We start from the raw sequence: 22,439 nt of genomic DNA on the forward strand, positions 1-22,439 counted from the left end.
TTGGTTCCACAGTCTTGCTATTGTGAATTGTGCTGCTATGAACATCGATGTAGCAGTGTCCCTGTAGCATGCTCTTTTTAGGTCTTTAGGGAATAGACCGAGAAGGGGAATAGCTGGGTCAAATGGTGGTTCCATTCCCAGCTTTCCAAGAAATCTCCATACTGCTTTCCAAATTGGCTGCACCAATTTGCAGTCCCACCAGCAATGTACAAGTGTACCCTTTTCTCCACATCCTCGCCAGCACTTGTTGTTGTTTGACTTCATAATGGCTGCCAGTCTTACTGGAGTGAGATGGTATCTTAGGGTGGTTTTGATTTGCATTTCTCTGACTGCTAGAGATGGTGAGCATTTTTTCATGTACTTGTTGATTGATTGTATGTCCTCATCTGAGAAGTGTCTGTTCAGGTCCTTGGCCCATTTGTTGATTGGGTTATTTGTTATCTTATTGTCTAATTTTTTGAGTTCTTTGTATACTCTGGATATTAGGGCTCTATCTGAAGTGTGAGGAGTAAAGATTTGTTCCCAGGATGTAGGCTCCCTGTTTACCTCTCTTATTGTTTCTTTTGCTGAGAAAAAACTTTTTAGTTTGAGTAAGTCCCATTTGTTGATTCTAGTTATTAACTCTTGTGCTATGGGTGTCCTATTGAGGAATTTGGAGCCCGACCCCACAGTATGTAGATCGTATCCAACTTTTTCTTCTATCAGACGCCGTGTCTCTGATTTGATATCAAGCTCCTTCATCCATTTTGAGTTAACTTTTGTGCATGGCGAGAGAAAGGGATTCAGTTTCATTTTGTTGCATATGGATTTCCAGTTTTCCCAGCACCATTTGTTGAAGATGCTATCCTTCCTCCATTGCATGCTTTTAGCCCCTTTATCAAATATAAGATAGTTGTAGTTTTGTGGATTGGTTTCTGTGTCCTCTATTCTGTACCATTGGTCCACCCGCCTGTTTTGGTACCAGTACCATGCTGTTTTTGTTACTATTGCTCTGTAGTATAGTTTGAAGTCTGATATCGCTATACCGCCTGATTCACACTTCCTGCTTAGCATTGTTTTTGCTATTCTGGGTCTTTTATTTTTCCATATGAATTTCATGATTGCTTTCTCTATTTCTACAAGAAATGCCGTTGGGATTTTGATTGGCATTGCATTAAACCTATAGAGAACTTTTGGTAATATCACCATTTTGATGATGTTAGTTCTGCCTATCCATGAACAGGGTATATTTTTCCATCTTCTAAGATCTTCTTCTATTTCTCTCTTTAGGGGTCTGTAGTTTTCATTGTATAAGTCTTTCACCTCTTTTGTTAGGTTGATTCCCAAGTATTTTATTTTTTTTGAGGATATTGTGAATGGAGTGGTTGTCCTCATTTCCATTTCAGAGGATTTGTCGCTGATATACAGCAATGCCTTTGATTTATGTGTGTTGATTTTATATCCTGCCACTTTGCTGAATTCATTTATTAGCTCTAATAGTTTCTTTGTAGACCCTTTTGGGTCGTCTAGGTATAGAATCATGTCAACTGCAAATAGTGATAATTTAAATTCTTCTTTTCCGATTTTTATGCCTTTAATTTCTTTTGTCTGTCTAATTGCTCTGGCCAGTGTTTCGAGAACTATGTTGAACAGAAGTGGTGAGAGAGGGCATCCCTGTCTTGTTCCAGATTTTAGAGGGAATGCCTTCAATTTTTCTCCATTCAGAATGATGCTAGCCTGAGGCTTAGCATAGATTGCTTTTACAATATTGAGGTATGTTCCTGTTATCCCTAGTTTTTCTAGAGTTTTGAACATAAAGGGATGCTGTACTTTGTCGAATGCTTTTTCCGCATCTATCGAGATGATCATATGGTTCTTACTTTTAAGTCTATTGATGTGGTGAATAACATTTATTGATTTCCGTATATTGAACCAGCCTTGCATCCCAGGGATGAATCCTATTTGATCATGATGCACAATTTTTTTGATATGTTTTTGTATCCGATTCGCCAGAATTTTATTGAGGATTTTTGCATCTAGGTTCATTAGAGATATTGGTCTGTAGTTTTCTTTCTTTGAAGTGTCTTTGTCTGGTTTAGGAATCAGGGTGATGTTGGCCTCGTAGAATGAATTTGGAAGTTCTCCCTCTTTTTCTATTTCCTGAAATAGCTTGAAAAGTATTGGTGTTAGTTTCTCTTTAAAGGTTTTGTAAAACTCTGCTGTATACCCATCCGGTCCTGGGCTTTTCTTAGTTGGTAGTCTTTTGATGGTTTCTTCTATTTCCTCAATTGATATTGGTCTGTTTAGGTTGTCTATATCCTCCTGACTCAATCTGGGCAGATCATATGACTTAAGAAATTTATGGATGCCTTCACTATCTTCTATTTTATTGGAGTATAAGGATTCAAAATAATTTCTGATTATCTTCTGTATTTCTGAAGTGTCTGTTGTGATATTGCCTTTTTCATCCCGTATGCTAGTAATTTGAGTTCTCTCTCTTCTTCTCTTCGTTAGCATGGCTAAGGGTCTGTCGATTTTATTTATTTTTTCAAAGAACCAACTTTTAGTTTTGTCAATTTTTTCAATTGTTTCTTTTGTTTCGATTTCATTAATTTCAGCTCTGATCTTAATTATTTCTTGCCTTCTACTTCTTTTGTTGTTGTTTTGCTCTTCTTTTTCTAGGATTTTGAGATGAAGTATGAGATCATTTATTTGTTGGTTTTTTCTTTTTTTAAGGAATGAAGTCCAAGCAATGAATTTTCCTCTTAGAACTGCTTTCAATGTGCCCCATAGATTCCGATATGTTGTGTCTGTGTTTTCATTTATCTCTAAGAATTTTTTAATTTCCTCCTTGATGTCTTCTATAACCCATTGATCATTCAGTAACCTATTATTCATTCTCCAAGTAATGCATGATTTTTCCTTCCTTCTTTTATTGTTGATTTTCACTTTCATTCCATTATGATCAGATAAGATGCATGGTATTATCTCTACTCCTTTATATTGTCTGTTGCCCTGTGACATAATATATGATCTATTTTTGAGAAGGATCCATGTGCTGCTGAGAAAAAAGTGTAACTGCTTGATGTTGGGTGGTATATTCTATATATGTCAATTAAGTCTAGGTTATTAATTGTGTTATTGAGTTCTATAGTTTCCTTATTCAACTTTTGTTTGGAAGATCTGTCCAGTGGTGAGAGAGGTGTGTTGAAGTCTCCCATGATTATTGTATGGTGGTCTATTAGACTCTTGAACTTGAGAAGAGTTTGTTTGATGAACATAGCTGCACCATTGTTTGGGGCATATATATTTATGATTGTTATGTCTTGTTGGTGTATGGTTCCCTTGAGCAGTATGTAGTGTCCCTCTTTATCCCTTTTGATTAACTTTGGCTTGAAATCTATTTTATTTGATATGAATATGGACACTCCTGCTTGTTTCCGAAGTCCATATGAGTGATATGATTTTTCCCAACCTTTCACCTTCAGTCTATGTGTGTCTTTTCCTATCAAATGCGTCTCCTGTAGGCAGCATATTGTTGGGTCTTGTTTTGTGATCCATTCTACTAGCCTGTGTCTCTTAATTGGTGAGTTTAAGCCATTAACAATTAGGGTTATTATTGAGATATGGGTTGTTCTTCCAGCCATATTTGTTTATTTATGTTACTAAACATGGTTTGTTTTCCTCTTTGATTATTTTCCCCCCTTTACTGTCCTACCTCCCACTGTTGGTTTTCATTGTTATTTTCCATTTCCTCAAGTTGAAATACTTTGTCTTCATTGTCTGATGTTCTATCTTCTAAGTGTTCTACTCTGCTGGTAGTATTCTCAATTGAGTTTTTAAGTTGGTTTATTGCTTCTTGCATTTCTAGGATTTCTGTTTGTTTGTTTTTTATAACCTCTATCTCCCTGTATAGTTGATCTTTTGCTTCCTTGGTTTTGTTTATGTAATTCATTGTCGAAGTGATCTTTCATTGTCTGATTTTGCTGTCTAATGTCTTCCTTGAGACTCCAGATCATCTGAAGCATGTAAATCCTGAATTCTTTATCTGACATTCCATCTGCTGCAGCTATTACCTCTTCTAAAGTTGAGTTGACCTGCATTGCTTGTGGTCCTTTCTTTCCTTGTCTTTTCATACTGCTTGCATTTCTTTCTGCTTGGTGAAACTGTTGTGTTTTTGAAATTTTCCCCCTATATATTTATATTGCTCTTGTATAGTTGAAAAGTCTCCCTTGCAGGGTCGGGCGGCGGCTGTGCTCCTCCTCCAATTGGGGTGATCTGTCTACCACGCTGACGGTCCACTGGGCCTGTTCTGCCGGTCGGTCGCAGGTCTGCCTACCTTGCAGGCGCGGGCGGCGGCTCTGCTCTGCTCTGCCCCTCCTCCAATTGGTGAGACGTGTCTACCACGCCCGCGGACCCCTGGGCCTGTTCTGCCGGTCGGTCGCAGGTCTGCCTACTTTGTAGGCGCAGGCGGTGGCTCTGCTGTGCTCTTACTCCAATTGGGGTGACGTGTCTACCACGCCGGCAGGCCGCTGGGCCTGTTCCAGGCGCGGGCAGCGGCTCTGCTCTGCCCCTACTCCAATTGGGGTGACGTGACTACCACGCCGGCGGGCCTCTGGGCCTGTTCCGGGCGCGGGCAGCGGCTCTGCTCTGCCCCTACTCCAATTGGAGTGACGTGACTACCACGCCGGCAGGCCGCTGGGCCTGTTCCGCTGGTCAGTCGCAGGTCTGCCTACCTTGCGGGCGTGGGTGGCGGCTCTGCTCTGCCCCTACTTCAATTGGGCTGTTGTGACTACCACGCCGGCAGGTCGCTGGGCCTGTTCCGGGCGCGGGCGGTGGCTCTGCTCTGCCCGTACTCCAATTGGGGTGACGTGTGTACCACGCCGGCAGGCCGCTGGGCCTGATCCGCTGGTCAGTTGCAGGTCTGCCTACCTTGCAGGCGCAGGCGGCGGCTCTGCTCTGCCCCTCCTCCAATTGGTGTGACGTGTCTACCACACCTGCGGACCTCTGGGCCTGTTCTGCCGGTCGGTCCCAGGTCTGGCTACCTTGCGGGCGTGGGTGGCGGCTCTGCTCTGCCCCTACTCCAATTGGGGTGACGTGACTACCACGCCGGTGGGCCGCTGGGCCTGTTCCGGGCGCGGGCGAAGGCTCTGCTCTGCCCCTCTGGCTTGATGACAAAGTGAGTGAGACTCGGGTGTTTGTGACTCACTTTCTTTACCAGGAGACCCACTGTTTCTGTTGCCGCTGGTATCGATGAAGTTCTCTCCTCCGCCGCTTTCTGATGACATCAGATCTCTGCCATGTTGGTATCCCATGTGAATGGCAGCATTTCGTTCCCTTTGCCGGGTGACCAAAGCAATGGGTGAGTCCTGACCGGCCCTCACATGCCCCATCTCAATCCTGTTGCCACTGCCTATGAAGGCTCGGTTGGTATTTACCTCCACAGTATTCAGCAGGACCCGGACCGAGAAACAGTTTCCGCGGGTTCTTTAGCCCTGGGCCAGAGCAGTTCCGGGAGCTGGAATTTGGCCGCCCCGGGCTCGGTGTATGTTCTGATAGGAGCAGGCTCCAAGAAGCAGTTTCCACGGGTTCTTTAGCACTGAGCCTGAGTAATTTGTCTGCGAGCCGCAGGCGAATGGCAGCCTGAAATTACCTGTTCTATGGCTGAATGAGCTGCGGTCAGTCGAAAACAGGGATGGTGACGTCAGCTCTCCAAGATGGTGGCCGCTGGCTTCCTCTGTGGTCTGACCGGTGTGGAGAACTGAATTGGACCGCTTCCTTCCCCCGTCTCAAACCCAGAATTCAGCACTGAGCACAGTGATTGCACAGCTGGCAGAAGCCCGCAGGATCCGCAGCGCTGTATCTTTGCGTTGGTATCTCGTTTCCCAGCGCGCGCCACAGACTAGCTGCGGGTGATTTGCTAAATAAGCAGCGTGACCCTCCGTGCGGACAAATCTCTCGCGTTTGAGCCCCCGTAGCTGATCCTCGTGTGATGGAAATACTTCCTCTAGGTTTTGGAGCACCCCAATTTTGCTGGAAATTCCTAACAAGATAGCCTTTAGCCGTTCTAACTCGTCATTCTCCCGCACAGTGACGCGGTACACGGGGGTGATGCACTCCCTTCGCCGCCATCTTCCCCAGGGTCATGAATTTGTTCTTTACCCGCCTCACCTGGTCCAGTGAGCTCTTCATTTTCGCCTTCCCATGGAGCCACCTGTGGCCAGCTGATCTTTCCTAAGTCTTCAGACTTTCTCAGAGGCTTTCCACTGTCTGAGGAGCCTGCATTCTCCAAGCTGGTGTTCATGAAAGCTTGATTTCTGTCTGTTTTCCAGCACCATCTGTGCCTCTTCTCACTGTGATAGGATAAATGGTTGTGTATGATGGTGGACACTTTTAATGTTGACTCTGATTCCTTTTTCCGTCTTCTGAGAACAGTATCTTGCCTCTGCTTTAGCCACATAGTGAGCACAAGGATGTAGGCAAGCTGAGTTTTGGGTAGAGGAAGGCATAGCCTTTTTTCTTCAGAATGGGCCTGGTTTAGTCATGACTGAAGAGGCAACAGCAGTACCACTCTCAGGCCTTAGACTCCCAGATACTGAAAAAATCTATACTCAGGAAGGTGGGGAGTCCTTACCAGCCAACAGGTGTACAATTGTGACTCCTGAATTCCTTCATACTCAAGTAGTACTGAAGTCCTAATCTTCAGTAACTTCTGTACTAATTATTTCCCATGTTGATTCATGTATTGCTCACAGATAAAGAAATTGAGGCACAGAGTGGTTGTCACTCATCTGTGGCCAACTAGGTTGATATGATAGAACTAAAATTCAGGAGGTGCCACAGTCCCTGCTTTTATCCATTAATCTACTGCCTCTAATTACTGTCTTTTACACATGAGTATAATTTAAAACTCTGCCCAAGAATTTTAAGTCTAGTAGTATGGGAGGTGGTGTGGGGGAGGTGGTCTCAGCCTTCAGAAGGCTGCGTGAGTGGTGGTCATGACATGCACCCAAAGGGCGGCAAAACATTTTAAGACTTTTGTTAAGATTAATGTTTATGCTTCCCGTTAGTTGATTTGGTGCTAATTTTACCCACATCACTCACAAGGCTTGACTTGAATGAAGGGACACGATTACATTCTCAAGTCTTATTTAACTAGAAGGTTAGGATGTAGGATGGCACTGCTTGGAATTTTTGAGAAGGATGGAAGTCTTAGGTCATCTGACCATGTGGAATTGTAACACTGTGTGTGTGTGTGTGTGTGTGTGTGTGTATTTTGCAGGAACCTCTGTTAAGTTTGCTCACAAAGTTTGCAAACCCCTGTTATTCCAGTTACCACTACTAGCTCCCCAAAGTATTCTGAACCCCCCCCCCCCCCCCCCGCTCCGGGGTGCTTTATTGTGCTTTTATTGCTTGTTCTATTTTGTCTTCCTGGTTACTTTGTTAATTCTCTGTCAGGGAATCCCCAAACTTGGCCCACACAGACCTGAAACTAGCAGGTACTTGGCAGCCATTTGCTGAATGAGCGCATGATGACTTCCAGCACTCAACAGACACCGAAGTAGTATAAAATTGGGGTCTGGTTGTAACAGGACTCAAGGAAAAGGGAAGAGACCCTTGTGGATGAGCACGAGCTGAGTGTGGCCTTGTCATCATTCTCTAATGATCAAAGAACATTTTGAAGTCAGCAAGAGAGCTGCTTTCCTGCATGTCTAACCCCTGCCCCTTTTCAGTCTCTCCTGGTCTCCCCACCCCTACCCACTAAAGGCTGCCCTTTGTACAAGCCTTCTTTAATTCCCCTCTTGGACTCCTTCACTGTATCTGATTTTTACCTCTGTTGGTGCATTGGCTGACCTCGCCCCCTGTGTGATTTTTATTGTTGGGTGTGCGTATTGTTTGCTTTTCTAGACTATAAACTCTGTGCAAAACCCAGGTCTGTCCAAACCAGCCCTTTTCTGAGTGAGAAGGGTCACCAATCAACCTGATGTGTGGTTGCTTCCCAGAAATCAACCTGTGGCCTTTGACTTGTTACCTAAGCACTGGCCACCTGAACCTGTCTCCAGGCAGGTGAGATGGTGGAGAAAGTGGCAGAGTTACAGCGGTTTGGGTCATAGTTTTTTGCTGCGGTTTTACCAGTCTGGTGACATGGGCAGTTTACGTCATCTCACAGATCCTCATTGTACTGACATGTTAAGTAGAAATATCATTTATGTTTTACTGGTTTCTTAGACCTCCCCCCATTTTTGAGGAAGAAATGATATAAAAGACACTTTTTTATGGGTATGAAATGTCATGCAGAAGTAAGAGATAATTCTGGAATAAATTGAAGATTTTACAGCTGTGTAAACAAACTAGACTCTGATGTCTGAAATATTAATCTATAGAAAATGGTTTTTAGGGTAAAGCCCTAATGTAATTCCTTGTAAGTAATGCTTAGTAAATGAGTATTGTGGTTGTTATTAGCAGTATTATATTCCTTTTTCAAAACTTCCTTTATCGTAAAAACAATGATTCCCATCCACAGATTAACCTTAAGTTTTATCATTCCACTATGTCTTTATGCCACTTTGACTTTCTTGTGTCATTGAAAGTGACTACAAAAAGGTATAAAAGTGACAGGATTTAGAGAAGAGTGAGGAACTAGTAAGCATTCACTTAAGGCAATTAGATAGAAATCATGCCATCTCCTATTTTAGTGTTTTGTTCAGTTTTTGAAATAAGCTTCATAATGTAGGCCATACCAGAGCCCCGCAACTTAAGTGTGCTGACAGAATGGGACGTCCCACATGTAGGCAGAGCACTTGCTCCAGTCCTTATTTCCCACCTGCTATCTAGAAATACATGGTATGTAAAATCTCACATTACCTTTAATTGCAAATATACGTCAATCGAAAACCAAGCTGACCTTGATTCAAAGAAAGGAGACACAGTACAGAAAATAGGGAGGAACATTGACTGTAGTAAATGTAAAAGAAATAGAAGAACCACACAATTCAACTTTATTTATTTCCTTTATTTTTTTGTGCTGGGAATCAAACCCAAGGCCTGTTAGACAAGTACTCTGCCATTGAGCTACAACCCCACATGATTCGGAGAATATCCTAAGTTGTAAAATTCAATTTGATATGTGATCCTAACTAAATAAAAGGTCTCTTGCCTGTCCCTAGCATCCCAGCTTCCCATTCTTTATAAAGAATTTTTTTTTTTTTTAGTTGTCAATAGATCTTCTTCTTCTTTTTTTTTAATAGATCTTCTTTTAAATTTATTTATATGCAGTGTTTAGGATTGAACCTCACACATGCCAGGCAAGCAGCTCTACCACTGAGCCACCAAGCTTCCCATTCTTAAGTGCAGGCAGCTCTGTCTGTTAACAGACAATGAGAAGCCGGACATCTACATCTTCATGCTGTTTGAATTGCTATCAGACCCCCATTTTTCTCTGCTTTTACTATAAAATTGCTCATATAAATTCATAGTTAGTGCAACATATTTTGCAAAATTAAACTAGAAAGACATTATTTTGTAACCAAAAAGTAAAAATTAATTTCAGTATTCTTGAAGCAACAAAAAGAATTGAATCAGGGAGCTATGAAAACAGCTTATTTTTAATATCCAAACTGTAGGGATATAAAACGAGAGGGTTATATAAGAGGTATAAAAGGAAGAAATTACAACTTCAAAAAACAAGTGATTCCTAAGATCATTTTGTATAAGGAGGTTCTTACCAATACCTGCCAAACTTGGCATGAAGCCATCTTCCCTCATCCTCTTAAAAGCCACATCTAAAAGAAAAACTGTCAAATTTGTATTTTTAGTTAAAAAATTATTGTGATTATAAAGCAAACATAAATGTAACTTTCTGAAAATGCTAGATAGCAGAATGATATTTAGTAATTTCATTTAAGGAACTTTAGTGTTATTTAACTGATTACAAACTTTCTGCAATGCATTTTTCATAATGTTCTAATATTATCTCTTTAAAAGAGGGAGACAAAAATCATTCCAAAGACTGGTGTTTTTGTTAACTCCCATTTTCTCAGTGGCGCTGCTAAACAAGTTAGTGAGTTTTCTCTGGGTATCTTCTCTATTGCTTTTCTTTAATTCTTGCTAGTGCTACAGTCTAGCTAGCATTTTACATGATAAAGGAGATGTATGGAACTAATCCTAGAAACCTCTTTCTGCTTTCTCACGGAACACCTCCAGGCACTGAGAAGATAGAATACTTCATTTGCATTCTTAAACATTAGGGACTTGGAACCAGTCTTTCAGCTGGAAATGTTATTGCATTTACTGTCCCCAGGAGAAGAAAGGTTAAGGGCCCACTCAGGTTTGTTAGCTCATCTCTTTTTAGTATCCTGATCTGCACAAAGAGCATAGAATGTTGAAGCATAAATGCCCAGTCCCCTTTCTTCTTTACAATCAATGAGACTAGGGAAGTAGATATCAGTGCCGATTATAGGGAAATAAAAAGAAGAAAATCAGATATGCATAAAAGAAATGGCAAACAACAACAGACTGAAATCTGAGTCTTCTAAGAATTGAACATTTCCAAAATTAATATGAAACATACTAATATGAATTTTAAAAAATATTTTTCCCAAAAGTTTAAAGTTTACCTAAAAAGTACAAAAATATCCAGAGGTTTACACTTTGTTTAAATGGGTTTTCTTTTTTTGTGTTGCATGGGCTAGAACCCAGAGCCTCTGGCATGTTGGGCCAGTGGCCTATCATTGAGCTACACTTCAGCCTTAGATGGTTTTATTAAAGTAACAAGTACCAAGAACTTCTTTTTTTGCCATTTCTCAAGTAGTTTGGAAACTTCAAAACATTTCATAAGAGAAATTCAACATTTTTTTGAGTTAATATTAGCTGAAAAATAGAAATGGAAGTTATTCCATTGCCAAATATTAGAAAGTGTCCTATGCCCTTATGCTCATTTCCCACCTATGTGTGAAAAACAAGGTTTTAGATTTAACTATATTCCTTAAAATTTACCTAACTAGAAAACCTGACTTCTGCCAATAAAGTTGAGAAAGTTCCTACTATTCTCTGTCCTTAACTAAACACTGTACATAGCCGTCATCTGGAAGTAATATTGCAGCCTGAATGCATCGTGCCAAGTAGACATTTAATACAGAATATATACCAGACCAAATGAAATCCAGATCCTAGCAATACTGAAGCAAAGACACAGGTTCCTTTGGTTAAACCAAGTCGCAGAATACACAGTGTACCAGAAATTAAGTACAGTTTGTAGATTTCAGTTGAACTTGTACTTAGCATGCTAAACAACTTAAAATACTGTATTGATTTATATTTTTATCTAGAAGCTTACTATAGACGCTTTGCCCTCTTTTGCTACCTGTGTCTCATAACCATCAGCTTCCTGTATGTTCTTATCCTTTTTGTGGGGACTGGGTGGGGGGGACTGGGGACTGAACTCAGGGGCACTTGATCACTGAGCCACATTCTCAGCCCTATTTTGTATTTTATTTAGAGACAGGGTTTCACTGAGTTGCTTAGCACCTCACTTTTGCTGAGGCTGGCTTTGAACTGGTGATCCTCCTGCCTCAGCCTCTGGAGCCACTGAAATTATAGGCTTACTGAGCACCAGCTGTATGTCCTTATCCTAATGAATCACAATTGTTTTTTTCTTCATGGTTCTGGGGATCAAGGCGAATTCTGTGCCAATGAGCTACATCCCTAGGATATAAATTGGGTTCTTAGTTTATCATGAGTTGACCAACAGTAGAATAAGATAGGTTTTGTGCTGGCTGAGGGCACCCTGCTTCAGGTTGCTCTGCTCTTAGAGGGTGCTGCCATTCAGTGTTGGGGAGGATCATCTGGGATTCACACTCTGGCCTTCTCCAACCTGCATTGTCTCAGTGCTGGGCTCAGGATACTCTGTAGTAGTGGTGGTGGAGCTCTTCCTTACCCACCGGACTGGTATTTTTTTCATGACCATAAATATTGCAGTAGGAATGTGCCTCCCTTCTCTGTTTAAATGTTCTACCCGCCCCCCCCCCCCCCCCATGATTATTTTTTAAAGTACACTGAGTTTACGTTAAAAACCAACATAGAGGGCTGGGGTTGTGGCTCAGTGGTATAGCGCTTGCCTGGCATGTGTGAGTCACTGGGTTTGACCCTTAGCACCCCATATAAATAAATAAAATAAAGGTCCATTACAAAAAAAGAAAGACCAACATAGATTTCAGCATGCATTTCCTAAGCTGGAGGACAAGCCTGCCCTTTCTTACACAGTAACTCTTAGGAGCTCAGGTGTTAATGTGCCTAAAATTCCTTACTGGTGTTAAAATGAATTGTTCATTTGTTTTTCAGTTTTTTAAAGAAAGCACCCAAAGGTTAAGTAATATTACATTGAAGGACCAGAAGTTGCCTTGTTGGAAACAAAAAACTATTTACATTTAATAAGAAATCTGTTTGCAGGTTGTGTCTGCCACATTTACAGCACAGTGTAATATGCTGTTACCAAAGGCATAATGAAATACAGCTTGTGGCACTCATGCAGTATAGCATGGTTGACCACCAGCGAATCCACTGGAGGTAGGAAAGGAAAGCAGGACCAGGCCTCCCATTCATCCATTTCTCCTCTGTCACTGCTTGGGCAGCCCTCTGTAGAGCCCGTTGCTATGCTCCTAGCACAGGTGGCCTGAGGTACCTGTTTCGGGTGCTTAGAAAGTCCAGACCCAGCTGTCTGCGATTCCAGCAACCTTATGGCATGGGGCAATTTCTTTCCGGGCAAACACTAGTAGGTCGGAACACCTGATCTTATGAAGTATTATAGGGCAAATAAGTAAGCGTCCAGTTGTCATCCAGATGTAAACAGTTGATCTGATCCCGGAAGGCCTGCCCATGTGACCCATCCCAGTCTCTTTCTTTCTTTGTTTTCTTTGCAGTGCTGGGGATGGAACCCAGGGCCTCATGCATGCTTGTCAAGTGCTTTACCACTGGGCTACACCCCAGCCCACTCCTCTCAATCTTCACCTCCAACTTCTCTCTATGAATGTCCCCACGACTTTGACTCTTATAGTAATCATTTCCTTTTATTCTAAAACAGCTTTATTGTTTCAAGATGCCTTGGTTTGTTTGTTTCTCTTTTTCATGTTAGTTTATTTGAGTGGTATTTGGAGACCACAGTTGGGGTGCTAGGCATGGTCATTTCTATGGATTGATTGATCATTTCTTCTAGTCCTTTAAATTGACAGTGCTGGAAGATAAAGTGTGTATATTCACAGTTTTTTTTTTTTTTTTTTTTTCCATTTGGTGGTGCAGGGGATTGAACTCAAGGCTTTGGGGGTATGAGGCAAGCACTCTACCAATTGAGCTATAACCCAAGCCCTATTCACAGGTTTTTAACAGGTATGTTTTAACAGAATGTGTATTGTATTAACTTCTGAGGCATGCTTCATCAGTATTCTCTTACCATGATCTCATTCTTCCTTTTATTTATTTATTTGTTTTGGTCACAGAATTATGGAAGTTGGGATACTAGGATATTGCTTTCTTATTTTGCTTGAATTGCATGTGAGGGACAACCTCGGGAGTCCTCCATACATGGATAAGAAGGAGCTAGTTGTTTGGAACCTTTGTTTGAACAGTCACCCACCACACTAGTGGCTATTTTTCCTTTGTGTTGGATGGGACAAAGAATAGTCACTAAATACTTGATGTGAGCATTTATCTGGACAATTTTGCATTTTGGGGTGAGCAATTTTCCTCAAATTAGAATACACGAGACAAATCTGGTTAATCAGTGGTCCAGGTCTTCAGGCTCCTGTTAATCAGAAGTTTTACTCTATAATCATAATGTATTTTGGATGTTCTCATTTACATTGTCTCTTCCATCTGTGTGGGTATTCTGATTGCTTGATTACATCTGCCTGGCATAGTGGTTTTTAAAACAGCGTTTATAATGAAGTTTTTCTGTCTTAGCAGGTAAAATGAGAATATGGAAAGACAATTGGTGTTGAAGCATGATTGTCCCCTCTTGCCTTCCATAGCATTTAGTGAGTGGCAGGTTTGGGATAAAGAGAAATGAGTATGATTACTGCCCTGGTCCATAATGGATGGCTTATAAAGATGGAGACCTGGTTTGCAGGGAGTGGTGGGTCTGCCAACTCTTCTCAGGTATAACAGCTCCACTTTTCATGTGTTTTATATTTTTATGATTTTGTATAAGATTTTTTTTTTATGACACTAGGTTCTGCTAAAACTAGATTCAAACATTTGATGGAGAGGTACTTTATGAGCATCTTTTGTGGCTAAAGAAGTTTCTTACCCCAAATTTGCCATTTGGAATACTAATAATTGTAGGTATTTGGGTTCCTATAGTCTATATTGGAGTTCTGCGGACCGAACTGTCTTATTCTAGTGTTCGCTGTCTGTTGGGACTTCTGGGTAGTGGAGAAAACCTAATAATTGTCAGTGAAGCTCCATATCCTGTACAACCACAAGACTGGGATCTTGATTAGAATCAGTTATATCCATGTATGTATAATATGTCGAAATACACTCTACTGCCATGTTTATCTATAAAGAACAACAAAAAAATTCTGTTCCAGAAAAAACAGACACCTAATAGTTGTGGTATACAGCTTGGTGCTTCACTTTATAATTGATGGGCCTCAGGCAGTTACCCCAAAATATGGCCTCTAGGCATATTGAATATTGTGAGCTGAAGGAGTTGGAGAAAATACCAAAAGCAGAACCCTTTTCCATCATTCTCCTGTCAAGCACACGATATAACCTAGGGATTTTTTTGATGTATCTCTTAAAAAGGTTGTAAGGCCTTTGCTGGTCCTGGAGGAAAGGGTGGAGGGACACAGAGCACGCCCGAGTAAGTGAGCAGGCCTTGAGAGGTTCCCCAGTTTACTGCGATTGCCCTGTCATTTCCCATGACTGACCACACTTTATCAAGTCTGTATAAGAAATGCTCAAGTTTAACTCTCTCTTTGGGTCTTCATTTTCTTATGAGGGCTTGTGGGTCAGGTAAAACTTACAGTACATAAACCCATGTGCTTCTGTTCTGTTAATCTGTCACTAGTAGTGGATGACTCAGCCATAAACTTGGAAGGGTAGAGTGAAGAGGTGTTTTTCCTCCCTTATGTTATTTTATTTAATCCTAAAATCAAGCATGGAAGACTGCTGGTCACCCAAAGAAACAGACTCAGAATCTAAAATTTCCCTTTCCCCATCTTGCTTTTGGGCAGCAAGGAAATATACAGTAGAGGCAGTGGCTTTTCGACACATTTGTTCTGAATGAGTTCAGTTGCCATTTTTAATTTCCTCCTATACTCGGTAACCTTTTATGATCCATATCTCAGCCTGGACTTGCCTTATTGGCCTTCTAGACAGGGTTACTTGACTGTCCCTTGGGCATCTCAGCTCAACATGTGCAGAGTTGAAGTCATCATCTCTTCTCCCGATTATGTATCTTCTCACATATTCTTTTTGTTGATTCCCGTTCTGTTTCTACCTCCTGCTCTGGGTGGGTTTACTCCTCTTCAGCCACTGTGGCTGGGAGGCTTGTCCAAGCAGCAAGCTGTGAGGGCTCTGGTTACCAGGAGAATGGCGCTCCTTTCCCTTGCCAGGATCTTCACAAGCAGCCACCCCAACAGGTAGAGCAGGTGATGTAACATGATATACAAGCATTGTGACTTATGGTCACCCCAACCCTGACCATGGGTCCTAGAAGAACCAGTAGTTAGGCATCCTGCCTGGGGATGCCCAGAATGCACATCAGCTTTTTCCTTTTTTATATTTAATTTTCTTTGCTTAATGACGTCATCCTTTATGTCAGAGAACATCTGCCTTGCCTCTAACTATATTGTATTCCATTGTGTCCCTACTTACTATTTTCAACCTACCATTTTGCTTATTATGACATAAACACACAAAGGTAGACCCGTTGTCAGAGAGCTGTTGTAACTTATACAGAGCAATTCGCTTATTTATTTATTTATTGGAAACCATAACTCTCTTGTTGAGTTCTCACTGTATTCCTGACTCACCTTTTGTAGTCACAGGTTGTAAAACAATTCTGCTCCTTATTTCTGGGTTATTGGTCATCTGCTCATGTTTCCTTGGATTTGCTAATATCCTGTAGTCTTCATCCATGTTATCCCCTGACATGTAACTCAAAACCTGGCACAGAGTTGGCATTCAGTATGTGTGGGTGTTTTGTATGAAGTTCTGGGCTGCAGGATATTGAGGATACAAAGGTTTACAAGGCAATTTAAAGGTGAACTTACTGTTTTGATTGGGTGCAGGGTACTGTATAAAAATATCTTGTCATAGAGGTTGCTTTTCCAAAGAATACTGTTGCTGTCGAGTTGCTGCATTATTTTCAGATCTTTTGTGACCTGAATTTGTTCAATATGTCTATGTACACATGTACTATAAGCAATACAGCATTGTATATTTTAATGTGTTGGCGCAGAGGTTTACTTTTCAGTTTGATATATAAATATAATAATTATAGTTATTAATATGTAATTATACAAACATGTATGGTTTTAAAAAAAATAAAATTATGACTCCTTATCATGCTATGTAATGTTTTTGTTATAAATTTCAACTTGTTTTTCTCCGCAGGCAGCAGAAGATGTTATTTTCATTGGACCTGACACACATGCTATTCAAGCCATGGGTGACAAGATTGAAAGCAAATTATTAGCCAAGAAAGCAAAGGTTAACACAATCCCTGGCTTTGATGGGGTAGTAAAGGTGAGAAACTGTATTTCTGTTATCTTTATAGTACCCGACCTCCAACCAAACATTTTGTGACAGTTCTAGGATGAAATGTAATTATCATTTTTTTGGATATACATGAGGTTAAAAAAAAAATCAGTGTTGTTTACACTTGGATTATTTTCAGTGTAAAGAGAAGTGCCTTAAGCATTGTATTTAATGAATCAGTATTGACTTAGCCTTTCATGAGAGAAAAACTTGGTGATTGAAAATGGTGCTGTCAGATCTATGGATTTCATGTAAGTTTTGAACATTGTGATGTTGTCTTTACCAATATAAATTATAACCCTGTTTCTGGTGAGGCAGTGGTAGAGCCCTGGGTGACTAGATTCCCAAACATTCCGCACATGACTTGCAGCTGAAAGCTGCTAAGGGGGAAATGCAGAAACTGGATGTGTGAGTCCCCCCATCCCAGGAAAAGTCATTTATTTTTTCTGGTGAGAAGAGAGACTTTCCATCTTGTGATCTGAGTGAATCTGCAAAACTCTTAATCTCCGTGTTTCTTTTGTTGTGTTTGGCATTTCCTGCTGGACAGTTTTCTGTTGTGCAGGTCATTCACAGATCACAGGGCAGGAGGCTGATGTAGAGTGTAGGGAGGGATGTGCTCGGCAACATGCCAGCACCACCCCATGGCACAGAAGGGACCTGAGCATCCTCAGGTCTTGGTATTGTGGTGGGGAGAGTGTGGAACAGTCCTCCATGGTACTGAGGGACACCTGTAGTTACCTTAGTCTTTTTTCATTCACGTCATACCTTCTCTCTCATCATAAGGAGGAGGGCTTCTGCAGCTTGTATAGAATTGGCTCCTCCCGCACCCCAGACTCACCGTCTCAGCCTTTACAAGCTAGTTTTTACAGATTAGTTCTTCTGTTTTCTATCTTAACACTCATCTTTTTTTTTCCATTGTATTTCCATTAGTGTTAGAAATGCTCAGTCTGCAGCAGTATTGATCACTTGGCTGCACGAGAAGGGTGTGGCGATGAACAGAACACACAGGATTAGTGGAAAGGCACAGATGGTTCTCCGTTCCTAAAGCACGATGCCCTTCCTTTTAGACCTGCCTTACAGCTTTCCTGACCACACCTTTCAGTCCTCTTCCTTCTGCCGCAATCTGGCTTCCCTGCTCACTGCCACTGGAGTCTCTTGCCAAGGCTCCCAGCACTCCCTCCCTTTTGCTCAGTACAACACATAATTTTAATCCTGACCTTATCTAAATCTCTTCTGAGCATTTGCATCTCCTGGTCATCTTTCCTTCTTGAAATAACTTCTGCTGCCACATTATTCAGTTCTGGTTTTTAGTGAGTGTTTTTGACTTGCTAGGATGCTCCTTCATAGTTCTTTTGCAAATCCTCCCTCTTGTTTTCACTCCTACGTGTTGGTTTTCTTTCGGATTCTCAGGAGGATATTTTCTTGTGTTGTATTTCATGACTTCATTTATCATCTTTTCTGCCAAATTTCAAATAAACAAACAAACAAACAAACAAATACTCCAGATATATCTTCTGAGCTTCAGAATTCATATCTAATGTCTTCTTAAGCAGCTGTCAATACTCAGTGTCCCTTGAGGCACCTTGAAAGTTACAAGTCAAAAACTGAACTCATCATCTTTATCTCTAAACCAAGGATTGTTGCTAGAGCCCTATGCTTGCTTGTTTTCATTAAAGTTTTATTGGACCACAGTTATGCTTGTTTCTTTACATATCATCTATGGTTTCTTCTCTGCTACAGTGGTAGGGCTGGGTAGTTATGACAGAGACCATATAGTCCCCAAATTTTGCTGATGCCTATTCTAAACTTCTTATCCTTCATTCTTTTTTACCTAAGAAAGTGGTGGCATTTTTGATGCTTTTTTCTCAAACTAGAAACTTGGAAAACTTGGAATTATTCTTTATCAATACCACTGCAGAAAACTCACTTTAGTAGCTTTCTAATCCATTCACTTCTTTCTCTTGCCAAGCTAACACCAAGTTCAGTTGCCATTATCTAATCTGGATTACTTCATCAGCTTTCTAACTGGTCTCCATTGTGGTTCCAATCCAGTGAATTCTCAACATCTCAGCTTTAGTGATCTTTCTGAAATCCACGCTGGTTCATATGCAAGTCTTCAGGAACTACTGAGTAACTAGTCATTCAAATCTTTTAAATAGCTGGTTCATGGTTTCAGAGGTTTCTCTCCATGGTCACTTGTTTCTGGGCCTGCGATGAGGCAGAACATTATGGCAGGGAGCATAATATGCTCACCTGTGGCAGCTCCAAAGCAGAGAGGGACAGAGAGCAGAAGGTCCTACAAGGACTCACCCTCAGTGGTTTACTTCCTCCAACTAGGCCCTAACTCTTAAAGGCTGTACAACCTCCCAATAGCACTCCCAATGAAGGCTGGGGACCAAGCCTTCAACACATGAGCCTTGGGAGGATGTTCCAGATACAAACTACAACAGAGGTTAATTGTTATTATCTAAGAGTCAGCAAAAAAGCTGAGGCCCTCAGTCATACAGTCACAAGGAGACAAATGTTACTGTCCAACCTCAGTGAGGTTGGCAGCAGATTTGTCCCCTCTTGAGCCTTCAGTGAGAATGCAGCTTGCTTACTCCCTGATCGCAGCCTTGGGAGACCCTGAGCAGACTATGATGAATCTTTGCTTTCTCAGGCCTTCAGTTGTTGGGCATTAGTCCAGCTTTGCCATCTCATTTTAGATTTGGGCAGATTTGGGTAGGGATTTGGATTAGTTGTTATGAATCTTGATCTAGTCAGTCTGTATGCTTCTGCCATTATATTTTTTATTTTTATTTTCTCTGATATTGAATCAGGCCTTTTTAGATTTTCAATTTGGGCTTAATTTAGTCCCAAGTGTACTGATGACGCAGTTCAGATAAATTCTGATTTGATGGTGAATATGGAGTCCTTGGGGGGGGGGGGGCGCTCAAGGAGGGGTGGCCAGGAGGACATTCAATCTGCACTTCTGTTTGCACAGTGGACTTTTTCTTATGAAGTTAGTGGGTGTTGTTCCTCATTGGAAAAGGGGACTATCTATTGATTAAAGGTCCAAAGGTGACAGTTGTGGGTAGGGACACGGGAAATGTGAGGGATACTCTTGATAACCATGAACCAGTAGTTTGTTGACTGTGAGGGAGTGCTTTCGTAATCATGGCAGGAATTAAGGTCAATCTTGTATCACCTGAATTGATGAAAATTACACATTTAGTTTTATGTGTAAAGCCTCCAGCTTTTTCTGGGTCTTATTTGACTTTTGTGTTTAAGCTCTTGGAAAATATACAATATAGAGTTGAAGAGCTGACTATGTGGTTCTTCCCAGTCCGTTTTTGCTCATTTATAAATGTTCTGTTTCTGGCTTGAGGCTCCTTGTAGATGGTGAGGAGGGAGCTGGAGTCACAGCCACTTCCAGGGCTACTCCTGAGTGCTGGTGACATGTGGTGAAGAACTGTCCTGCAAATTTGGAGGAGCCTGTTCCTTCCTTGCTGGCGCATCTAGACTGGAGTTACCAAGAGGTCTCCAAGAGGCCTTGTCCAACATTCACCGTGTTTCCTAAGCTTCTCCGGTTTTTCTCCCTTCTCATCCAGTATTTTCTATCTGAGGTTCATACTAGCAGTGTGAACTAATGATATAAATCAGGAGACCCTGAATGTTCTGGTAGGTTCTGAAAGTCTTTGCCAGTGCTCAGTTCATGGAGAAGCCTGGGCTTTCATTCAGTCCTAGGGGCTTTCCCTGGCAGTGGCTTCATTTCAAGAGATAGTGTTGCTTTGGGGGTTTGTGACCAGGAAGAAGGAAAGGGGAGCAGCTCAGAGAAAGAAAGCACAGGGCAGAGAAATGGGGATTGCCATAGAGGAAGAGAAAAAGCAGGATGAAGACTATCAGGTTCAAGAGAGTTTTCAGCTTTTCACACGTTCATTTGTCTTTTCTGCTTCTGTATGAACTTTGTCTTCTCCATAAATTTTGTAGGAAAATAATTTTGGAATCTGAATTCCTTTTGGAAGCTTCCTTATATGAATGAAAAAATGCACCACACTGGATGTCTGAGATTTTGCTTCCTTTTTTACCTTATGGCTCTCTTACACAACTCATTCATACTAAAAGTTTCCAAAACAGTCAGCTGTGATTCTGAAATATGCTTAGTGAAATGGTGTCGTGTAAGAAGATGCGAACGTGGGTTTGAGTGAAAGATTGAATGTGGTTGAGGAACAGGAGGCTGATTCAAAGAGAGCTCAGACTTGGCCTAAGAAACCCCGAGAGTCTCACAGTGGAATATTGAGTCTTGGGCTGCCAACCTAGGGGTTGGCCCTCTCTAATTACACGCCTGCCAGTATCTGCCATGCCTCAGTGGCCTAATATTTGGAGGCCTCTCTCCCAGGCCCAGGCTTGAGTGAACACAACAGGTCGTGACAGGAAAGTGCTCAAGGTTCTCAGGTAAGTTTCCTTCTCTTTGGGTGTTGGGCTCCCGAAACATTCTGAACCCACTGTCTGCTGGAGCCGGCATGATGATGGACTCATAGACCCGCCTGTCTTCCTCCATGTGAACTTTGACTTATGACTTTGAACAAAAAGAAAGTTGATATTTTGTCAGTAATAAGGAAAGTTTTTTCCTCCAGTAATAAACTTTTTCAAATCCGGTCAGATAACCCAATCGTTTCTCATTCTCAGGGTTCTTGAAAAGGAGGTCAGAGCTCTACCAACTGTGAGGCTCATCTCACCTTGTGTTGGGGAGACTTCCAGTGGGGCAGCAGCAGCGGGCATCAGAGGAGAATGCAGATGCCAAATTTAAGATCTGAAACTGTGATTGGGGACCAAGCCCAGGGCCCTGTGCATCGCAGGCATGTGCTCTGCTACCGAGCCACACCCCTGACTTCAAATTGAGGTTTCTTGATGCGAATAAATTTCTTGTGGTTTTAGCAACTGTGTTCACAATAGTTTGCATTGTGCTAATTTTAGTATAGATAATTCTTTTTAAAATTCTATAGTGTTCTTTAAAATTAGCCTATAACATTTTGAAGACTAAGCTTTTTTTTTTTTTTTTGACTAAATTGTATTCTACTTTTTTCCCTGAGTAATTGTCATCATCAACTTGAGTAAATTAGCTAGGTTTCAATTTGCTCTATTTTCCCCTTCTTATTTGATTATTTAGGAGATGGTTTTTCTGCACTTTAAAAAAACAAAAAAACAAAAAACATTGCGAAGTAGTACTTAAGTGGTCATCTGGCACTGTTTTCTTTATGGCTTGTTATTCACTCTTGAATCATTCTTTTTATTAGAGAGAAACTAAGGTTTTAAAATGTAATTCTCGAGTGGTCCTCTAGTATCAAATATTTGCCTTTAACAAATTTGGTTTTATTCAACATCTTATTACCTTGATCTCAGGAGCAAGTGTGGACAGCAGAGAGTGCTTGTGACAATGTTGGAAAACAGGAATTAGAATACTAACTCATTTGCTTATCCATAGTTACATGCCATAGCTCTGACTTCAGAGTTTAAAGGGAGGTCTACCAGTCCCAATGCATTTTAACAAGCCCAGGGTGCATGGAGCCCACATAGGAGTGGCATAGAACCTAGTTTAGGAGATCATGTCAGGGTTTCCAGTGGAAATTCAGCCAAGTGACTCCTGAAGTTTGAGTAGTAGTGAGTTAGCTCAAAAGCGAGAGAGATGGGGAGACATAGCTCTGTTGCTGGTGAAAACATTT

General features: G+C 41.4%; 1 protein-coding gene across 2 annotated transcripts in view; it reads left to right on the forward strand.

Annotated features, from left to right (window-relative positions):
* Pcca (propionyl-CoA carboxylase subunit alpha) overlaps positions 1 to 22,439 on the forward strand; it is a 359,349-nt gene that overhangs the window by 98,485 nt on the left and 238,425 nt on the right. For both annotated transcript variants that reach the window (XM_027938819.3, XM_071611620.1), the window contains exon 7: positions 16,594 to 16,725. In XM_027938819.3, coding sequence (XP_027794620.1) covers positions 16,594 to 16,725 — 132 coding nt within the window. The remainder of the gene's footprint in view (positions 1 to 16,593; positions 16,726 to 22,439) is intronic.

This window comes from Marmota flaviventris, chromosome 4, assembly GCF_047511675.1.
Source record: "Marmota flaviventris isolate mMarFla1 chromosome 4, mMarFla1.hap1, whole genome shotgun sequence".
NCBI classification, from domain to species: domain Eukaryota; kingdom Metazoa; phylum Chordata; class Mammalia; order Rodentia; family Sciuridae; genus Marmota; species Marmota flaviventris.